Source organism: Panulirus ornatus, chromosome 15 (genome assembly GCF_036320965.1).
Source record: "Panulirus ornatus isolate Po-2019 chromosome 15, ASM3632096v1, whole genome shotgun sequence".
Classification (NCBI taxonomy): Eukaryota; Metazoa; Arthropoda; class Malacostraca; order Decapoda; family Palinuridae; genus Panulirus; species Panulirus ornatus.
The window spans coordinates 11,878,086-11,887,788 of NC_092238.1; the positions used below are offsets into that span (position 1 = coordinate 11,878,086).

General features: G+C 41.4%; 1 protein-coding gene across 24 annotated transcripts in view; it reads left to right on the forward strand.

Moving 5' to 3' along the window:
- Positions 1–8,252, forward strand: part of LOC139753727 (uncharacterized) — a 1,039,260-nt gene extending 1,031,008 nt beyond the window's left edge. For all 24 annotated transcript variants that reach the window (XM_071670490.1, XM_071670488.1, XM_071670497.1 and 21 more), the window contains one exon: positions 5,482–8,252. Coding sequence is in view for 4 of the 24 variants with exons in the window: in XM_071670484.1 (XP_071526585.1) it covers positions 5,482–5,559 (78 nt within the window). In the remaining 20 variants the exon portion in view is untranslated. The remainder of the gene's footprint in view (positions 1–5,481) is intronic.
- The last annotated feature ends 1,451 nt before the right edge of the window (positions 8,253–9,703 follow it).

Below are 9,703 nucleotides of genomic sequence, written 5' to 3' on the forward strand. Positions count from 1 at the left end.
GAATGTTGATAAGAGCAAGGTTATTAGGTACAGTAGGGTTGAGGGTCAAGTCAATTGGGAGGTAAGTTTGAATGGAGAAAATCTGGAGGAAGTAAAGTGTTTTAGATATCTGGGAGTGGATCTGGCTGCGGATGGAACCATGGAAGCGGAAGTGAATCATAGGGTGGGGGAGGGGGCGAAAATCCTGGGAGCCTTGAAGAATGTGTGGAAGTCGAGAACATTATCTCGGAAAGCAAAAATGGGTATGTTTGAAGGAATAGTGGTTCCAACAATGTTGTATGGTTGTGAGGCGTGGGCTATGGATAGAGTTGTGCGCAGGATGATGGATGTGCTGGAAATGAGATGTTTGAGGACAATGTGTGGTGTATGGTGGTTTGATCGAGTAAGTAATGTAAGGGTAAGAGAGATGTGTGGAAATAAAAAGAGCGTGGTTGAGAGAGCAGAAGAGGGTGTTTTGAAATGGTTTGGGCACATGGAGAGAATGAGTGAGGAAAGATTGACCAAGAGGATATACATGTCGGAGGTGGAGGGAACGAGGAGAAGTGGGAGACCAAATTGGAGGTGGAAAGATGGAGTGAAAAAGATTTTGAGTGATTGGGGCCTGAACATGCAGGAGGGTGAAAGGATGGCAAGTAATAGAGTGAATTGGATCGATGTGGTATACCGGGGTTGACGTGCTGTCAGTGGATTGAATCAGGGCATGTGAAGCGTCTGGGGTAAACCATGGAAAGTTGTGTGGGGCCTGGATGTGGAAAGGGAGCTGTGGTTTCCGGCATTATTGCATGACAGCTAGAGACTGAGTGTGAACGAATGGGGCCTTTGTTGTCTTTTCCTAGTGCTACCTCACACACATGAGGGGGCAGGGGGATGGTATTCCATGTGTGGCGAGGTGGCGATGGGAATGATTAAAGGCAGACAGTGTGAATTGTGTGCATGGGTATATATGTATGTGTCTGTGTGTGTACATATATGTGTACATTGAGATGTATAGGTATGTATATTTGCGTGTGTGGGCGTGTATGTATATACTTTGTGTATGAGGGTGGGTTGGGCCATTTCTTTCGTCTGTTTCCTTGCGCTACCTCGCAAACGCGGGAGACAGCGACAGAGCAAAATAAATATAAATAAAAAAATTTTTTTTTTTTTTTGCTTTGTCGCTGTTTCCCGCGTTTGCGAGGTAGCGCAAGGAAACAGACGAAAGAAATGGCCCAACCCACCCCCATACACATGTATATACATACGCCCACACACGCAAATATACACACCTACACAGCTTTCCATGGTTTACCCCAGACGCTTCACATGCCCTGATTCAATCCACTGACAGCACGTCAACCCCGGTATACCACATCGCTCCAATTCACTCTATTCCTTGCCCTCCTTTCACCCTCCTGCATGTTCAGGCCCCGATCACACAAAATCTTTTTCACTCCATCTTTCCACCTCCAATTTGGTCTCCCTCTTTTCCTCGTTCCCTCCACCACCGACACATATATTCTCTTGGTCAATCTTTCCTCACTCATTCTCTCCATGTGCCCAAACCATTTCAAAACACCCTCTTCTGCTCTCTCAACCACGCTCTTTTTATTTCCACACATCTCTCCTACCCTTACGTTACTTACTCGATCAAACCACCTCACACCACACATTGTCCTCAAACATCTCATTTCCAGCACATCCATCCTCCTGCGCACAACTCTATCCATAGCCCACGCCTCGCAACCATACAACATTGTTGGAACCACTATTCCTTCAAACATACCCATTTTTGCTTTCCGAGATAATGTTCTCGACTTCCACACATTCTTCAAGGCTCCCAGAATTTTCGCCCCCTCCCCCACCCTATGATCCACTTCCGCTTCCATGGTTCCATCCGCTGCCAGATCCACTCCCAGATATCTAAAACACTTCACTTCCTCCAGTTTTTCTCCATTCAAACTCACCTCCCAATTGACTTGACCCTCAACCCTACTGTACCTAATAACCTTGCTCTTATTCACATTTACTCTTAACTTTCTTCTTTCACAAACTTTACCAAACTCAGTCACCAGCTTCTGCAGTTTCTCACATGAATCAGCCACCAGCGCTGTATCATCAGCGAACAACAATTGACTCACTTCCCAAGCTCTCTCATCCCCAACAGACTTCATACTTGCCCCTCTTTCCAAAACTCTTGCATTCACCTCCCTAACAACCCCATCCATAAACAAATTAAACAACCATGGAGACATCACACACCCCTGCCGCAAACCTACATTCACTGAGAACCAATCACTTTCCTCTCTTCCTACACGTACACATGCCTTACATCCTCGATAAAAACTTTTCACTGCTTCTAACAACTTGCCTCCCACACCATATATTCTTAATACCTTCCACAGAGCATCTCTATCAACTCTATCATATGCCTTCCCCAGATCCATAAATCTTTTTTTTCTTTCAAACTATTCGCCATTTCCCGCATTAGCGAGGTAGCGTTAAGAACAGAGGATGTGTGGATCTTTGAGGGACTACCGTCACCAGGCGAATAGTTTGAAAGAAAAAAGAAATATATATATATATATATATATATATATATATATATATATATATATATATATATATATATATATATATATTATCCCTGGGGATAGGGGAGAAAGAATACTTCCCACGTATTCCCTGCGTGTCGTAGAAGGCGACTAAAAGGGGAGGGAGCGGGGGGCTGGAAATCCTCCCCTCTCGTTTTTTTTTTTTTTTTTTAATTTTCCAAAAGAAGGAACAGAGAATTCGGCCAGGTGAGGGTATTCCCTCAAAGGCCCAGTCCTCTGTTCTTAACGCTACCTCGCTAATGCGGGAAATGGCGAATAGTTTGAAAAAAAGAAAGAAAATATATATATATAGAGATGCTCTGTGGAAGGTATTAAGAATATATGGTGTGGGGGGAGGCAAGTTGTTAGAAGCAGTGAAAAGTTTTTATCGAGGATGTAAGGCATGTGTACGTGTAGGAAGAGAGGAAAGTGATTGGTTCTCAGTGAATGTAGGTTTGCGGCAGGGGTGTGTGATGTCTCCATGGTTGTTTAATTTGTTTATGGATGGGGTTGTTAGGGAGGTGAATGCAAGAGTTTTGGAAAGAGGGGCAAGTATGAAGTCTGTTGGGATGAGAGAGCTTGGGAAGTGAGTCAGTTGTTGTTCACTGATGATACAGCACTAGTGGCTGATTCATGTGAGAAACTGCAGAAGCTGGTGACTGAGTTTGGTAAAGTGTGTGAAAGAAGAAAGTTAAGAGTAAATGTGAATAAGAGCAAGGTTATTAGGTACAGTTGGGTTGAGGGTCAAGTCATTTGGGAGTTAAGTTTGAATGGAGAAAAACTGGAGGAAGTAAAGTGTTTTAGATATCTGGGAGTGGATCTGGCAGTGGATGGAACCATGGAAGCAGAAGTGGATCATAGGGTGGGGGAGGGGGTGAAAATTCTGGGAGCCTTGAAGAATGTGTGGAAGTCGAGAACATTATCTCGGAAAGCAAACATGGGTATGTTTGAAGGAATAGTGGTTCCAACAATGTTGTATGGTTGCGAGGCGTGGGCTATGGATAGAGTTGTGCGCTGGAGGATGGATGTGCTGGAAATGAGATGTTTGAGGACAATGTGTGGTGTGAAGTGGTTTGATCGAGTAAGTAACGTAAGGGTAAGAGAGATGTGTGGAAATAAAAAGAGCGTGGTTGAGAGAGCAGAAGAGGGTGTTTTGAAATGGTTTGGGCATATGGAGAGAATGAGTGAGGAAAGATTGACCAAGAGGATATATGTGTCGGAGGTGGAGGGAACGAGAAGTGGGAGACCAAATTGGAGGTGGAAAGATGGAGTGAAAAAGATTTTGTATGATCGGGGCCTGAACATGCAGGAGGGTGAAAGGAGGGCAAGGAATAGAGTGAATTGGATTGATGTGGTATACCGGGGTTGACATGCTGTCAGTGGATTGAATCAGGGCATGTGAAGCGTCTGGGGTAAACCATGGAAAGCTGTGTAGGTATGTATATTTGCGTGTGTGGACGTATGTATATACATGTGTATGGGGGTGGGTTGGGCCATTTCTTTCGTCTGTTTCCTTGCGCTACCTCGCAAACGCAGGAGACAGCGACAAAGCAAGAAAAAAATATATATTATCCCTGGGGATAGGGGAGAAAGAATACTTCCCACGTATTCCCTGCATGTCGTAGAAGGCGACTAAAAGGGGAGGGAGCAGGGGGCTGGAAATCCTCCCCTCTCAATTTTTTTTTTAATTTTCCAAAAGAAGGAACAGAGAAGGGGGCCAGGTGAGGATATTTCCTCAATGGCCCAGTTCTCTGGTCTTAACGCTACCTCGCTAACGCGGGAAATGACGAATAGTTTGAAAAAAAAGAAATATATATGGGTCTGGAAAAGGCATATGATAGAGTTGATAGAGATGCTCTGTGGAAGGTACTAAGAATATATGGTGTGGGAGGCAAGTTGTTAGAAGCAGTGAAAAGTTTTTATCGAGGAAGTAAGGTTGACAAAGAGGATATATGTATAAGAAGTGAGAAATAAGGAGAGCGGGAAGAGAAAAAGATTTCAAGCAAGTAGGGCCTGAACATGCAGGAAGATGAAGGTCATACATTGGATAAAGTGAATTGGAGCAATGTGGTATACTGGAGTCGATATACTGCCAGTGGACTGAACCAGGGCATGTAAATTGTCCAGGGTAAACCATGGAATTGCCTGGTTGTAGATAAGGAGCCATGGTTTTGGTGCATTACACATGACAACTAGAGAATGGATTTGAGCAGATGCAGCCTTTCTTTAACTATTCCTGGTGCTATCTCACAAATGTGGGAAATGGTGATCAAGCATGAAAAAACTTCACTCACCTTTATATTACTGTTTTTCTGCTTCATTTATTACTGTGTTCTCATGTTCATTTCTTAAGATACATACAATGTAAGGTATTGTGTAAGCTAATTTCTGATTACTGTTTACTCACTTCTACTTACAATGATACATATTCCTACATATCTTCACTTCATTAATCTTTTTACACATGGTTCATGTGAAAACAAGGTTTGTGAATAATTTTTCATGTCATATGGTTTTCTACACATCAGGCTGCATATCAGTACCACTCTTCTCTAAATTACCTGATTTAATGAATCTGAGCTGCCACCCTTCCATTACAAACATATATGTCTCTTAACCATGTCAATAGTAGCCTCGGCTAAAGAGAAAAGTACAGAACATGAATATGTTAACACTGGCACACAAATTACTATATTCTTACCCATTGATATACTACCTGATGCATATGGAATTTTAGAAAGTGCATGACTATATAAGCTGCTGTGAGTAAAAGAATAATTTATCATGCATATAGGATAGCTCATGGTCACATAAGTTATTGTGCCCATAGCTTATCCTTGTCTCTAAGCACTTTTTCTTTTGATTCAGCTGAAATTGAGAACGTTACTTTACAGTGACCTTTATGTTTCAGATGGAAGACAGTCGCACTAATAGTGGGAGTGACAAGGGAAAGTCAGAGAGTATGTTGAAGCATCTGCTGTCCAAGTAATCTGATCCCTGCCAGCCTTATCAGGTTATCCATATGCTCATCTGCACGCTCATCTGTATGGTCATTCTGTCCTTTTGACCTGCCTGCTACCAGTCATTGCAAGTTGCAGGATGTACCACGGTATTACCGAGGTATTATTTTAGAGCACTTATGCCCCACTGTTTTGTTTTTTTTAACTCAAAATTTTAATATTGTATGTAGTGAACCACTAACTTCATTATCACCATTGTACCCAAACTGTGTGAGAATGAAAAATACTACCAAATTGAAACATTAGATAAATTCAGTATTCCGATAAGAATAGGAACATATTGCACTTCTAAGAAAATTAAGTGCAATTTTGAAAATATGTTGCTTTAAGAATACTATGCTTAGATTTTTCTAATATTGTCAGTCAAAAGTGTTTATACAGTGGGGATATGTAGCTCTTATTTAAGGTTGAGGGAAGCCAGTGTGATGTTTCAATGCCAGAGCAGTCCTGTGATTTAAACTTTTACCAGTACAAAAGGGGGAATGCTAAAAGTTAGGTGGGTACCAGGGTTTCTTGCATCTCCAATTCCCATATACCCACAAGTAATGTGTACATGCTCCCTACCTTGCTTTTACCATTGATTACATTAAGGAAATAATTTCTCTTCTAGGTGTATGAAACTCATGATTTACCTCATAATGAGAATACCTGCTGTTCCCAGAATGGCAGGTGTATATCTCAGTTATATTTTTTGATTCTTCTCCACCTTCATGTTATCTGTTAATTTGCCGCAGCGTGAACTTGTTGTTACAAGCCTAGGATGGAAAAACTTTGCCGGGCATATTTAGCCGCGGTATAGACAAAGTTGTTTACGGTATTTTTGCCATCTTGGGCTGGGATATGAGGCATACAGCCAGGGTAGATCCAGTGAAGCTGCTAATGGCACGTTAGCTGTGGTTTAGTTCAGCCTTATGTGCAATTCTTACCATTGGGTTGTGACTTACATGTCTAGTGTACAGAGAGATTATAATTCTATGAGGAGGGTAACAGTTGCTGTTGTCAGACTGTTGTATACTATTGTTATGAATGTAAGTACCATTAATATAGTTCACTATTATACAGAGCCTTACATACTCAACTCTTCTATACCAAAGGCATTAATGTAGATACACAGTGTACTTGAGGAAACTTCCCTAACCCCTGTATTTTCTTTGCACATCACCAAGTTGAATGTTAGATAGCAGGAGATGTTATCAAGAATAGAGTAAAATATCATGTTATAATGGTTTATTATTTTTCTATGAGAAAGTTTATTGAACTGTTGTTATTCTACAAAGAAAATTAATGTTGGTAAAGATATGATAGCTTATTGTTGGAACACAGAAGTGACTGGGGCCAGCCCAGGGAAGAGAGCGCCAAAGGATTAGTGCCAGCCACCTGTGGTGCAAACGCGGCTGGGAACAACTTGCTCATCATTCACTTAACGGCTACTTGTGGACTGGCGTGTGAGGTAGCATGGCCCTCTGGAAGTGACGGATAGTGTGTGTGTGTGTGTGTGTGTGTGTGTGTGTGTGTGTGTGTGTGTGTGTGTGTGTGTGTGTATGTGTGTGTGCGTGTGTGTGTGTGTGTGTGTGTGAAATCAAGTGTTATTGTTAAGGGTCATCTCAGGACCCTCTAGTGGCCATTGGAAAGGCAACCAGAATATCTTTCTCCCTGAGAGAAAAATCTGCTCAAGATACTTGGCAGATAAGTCCTGTTTTTTATGAAAATTGTGTTTGCTTTTGGACCAGAACAGAGATTAGAAAATTAATTTAGGAACTGGGCTGAGAAGTATGAAGGACAAGACAAAGAATTGTTGTTATGGAATTAGCTTTCATTCACAGTTAACAAACCTATGTCAGCTAATGATGCAGATAAGAGAAAGGCCAAAACTCCTTCATTGCCTGATGACTGTAATCATTAAATATTTGTCAGTGAAATTATTACCTCAGGCAGACTTGGAAAGTGCTCTTAAAATACGAACTGTGAAAAGTGGCAAAAGACATGTAACCAAAGTGATTAAAGTGTAATTTAAGTGTACAGGAATGATATGTGACTCCATCAGGAGAGGAAGATGAGTGCTGGCCCCAGGACTGGTGATATGGCTACTTGTCAGATTTGTGGTAAAAGTGACAATGGAATGGAAGATCAGGTTAGAAAATTCCCCCCTGACCTTCTTCCGTAGTTATTTCAGAAGCTACCTAGTTATTCCTTAATTGAGCAATTGATACGTAAGGCCTCACAGAAAAATTGTTGAAAGTATATTGATTTATTTTATTGATCCCAAACTATAGTTCCTCTGTAGACAAGGAGCCTCGGGCACAGTAGTGCCCATGTCCAGTCTTGTTTTCCCTCCAACGCTGGCACTCCAAGATTGGTCATATTTTGAAGTTTCAGCATTCAGTTGTATGTTTCATTTGGTGGAGTAAGATTTTTGTATATATTTGTAGTATGTAAGACAGTAATTATTATGTAACAATTATGGAATCCCACTGGAAGATTGGCTGCTTCCCTCCAAGTTGCTTTTCATTCATGTGGGGCTTTTGTCATGCCGTATAGTCTGTATTATCATTGGTTTCTGCAGCTTCATTGGTTTGCATTGGTACGTTCCCTGTACATTGTGTGTGTATAGGCAAGTTTCACCATCATTAAGCCACATGGCAAATAAAAGAGAAATGGTGTACTTCTTTGTATTTTATTACCATTTCATGTCATTCAAGTATTGTATTCTTTATTACTCCTGGAATAGTGGAGAAAAATTTCTGCCTCTATATTCCCTACCTGTCATAGAAGGCAACTAAAGGGGTTGGAGCAGGAGACTGGAAACCCTCCCCTTATAGAAGAAGGAGCCTAGCTTGGAATGCTATTCATCCTTGAAGGCTCAGGTTGGGTTGTCTAAATGTGTGGAAGTAACCAAGATGAGATGAGATAGGTAGTATGTTTAAGGAAAGAAACATGGATGCTCTGTCTCTGAGTGAAACAAAGCTCAAGAGCAATGGTGAAGAATGGTTTGGAAATGTCTCAGAAATATAGTCAGGGATTGGTGAGAGGATGAGAGCTAAGGAAGGACTAGCACTACTCTTGAGGCAGGAATTGTGAGAGTTTAAGGAAGTGAATTCTAGACTGATGTGGGTGAAAGTGAAATTGGATGATGTGAAATGGGTGATTATTATTGTTTATGCATCTGGCTATAAGAAGAAAGATCGTGAGAGGCAAGTATTATGGGATCAGAGTGACTGTGCCAGGAGTCTTTATGCAAGAGACTGGGTATTAATGATGGGTGATTTGGGTGCAAAGGCAAAAAATATGGCAGTTGAGGGCATTATTGGGGAGCATGGTGTATTCAGTACTATTATATTTATTATACTTTGTTGCTGTCTTCCGCATTAGCGAGGTAACACAAGGAAACAGATGAAAGAATGGCCCAACCCACATACACATGTATATATATACACGTCCACACACACACATATACATACCTATACATTTCAATGCATATATATATATATATATATATATATATATATATATATATATATATATATATATATATATGGTGACTGAGTTTGGTAAAGTGTGTGAAAGAAGGAAGTTAAGAGTAAATGTGAATAAGAGCAAGGTTATTAGGTACAGTAGGGTTGAGGGTCAAGTCAATTGGGAGGTAAGTTTGAATGGAGAAAAATTGGAGGAAGTAAAGTGTTTTAGATATCTGGGAGTGGATCTGGCAGCGGATGGAACCATGGAAGCGGAAGTGAATCATAGGGTGGGGGAGGGGGCGAAAATTCTGGGAGCCTTGAAGAATGTGTGGAAGTCGAGAACATTATCTCGGAAAGCAAAAATGGGTATGTTTGAAGGAATAGTGGTTCCAACAATGTTGTATGGTTGTGAGGCGTAGGCTATGGATAGAGTTGTGCGCAGGAGGGTGGATGTGCTGGAAATGAGATGTTTGAGGACAATGTGTGGTGTGAGGTGGTTTGATCGAGTAAGTAATGTAAGGGTAAGAGAGATGTGTGGAAATAAAAAGAGCATGGTTGAGAGAGCAGAAGAGGGTGTTTTGAAATGGTTTGGGCCCCACAATACTTTCCATGGCTTACTCCAGACGCTTCACATGCCCTGGTTCAATCCATTGACAGC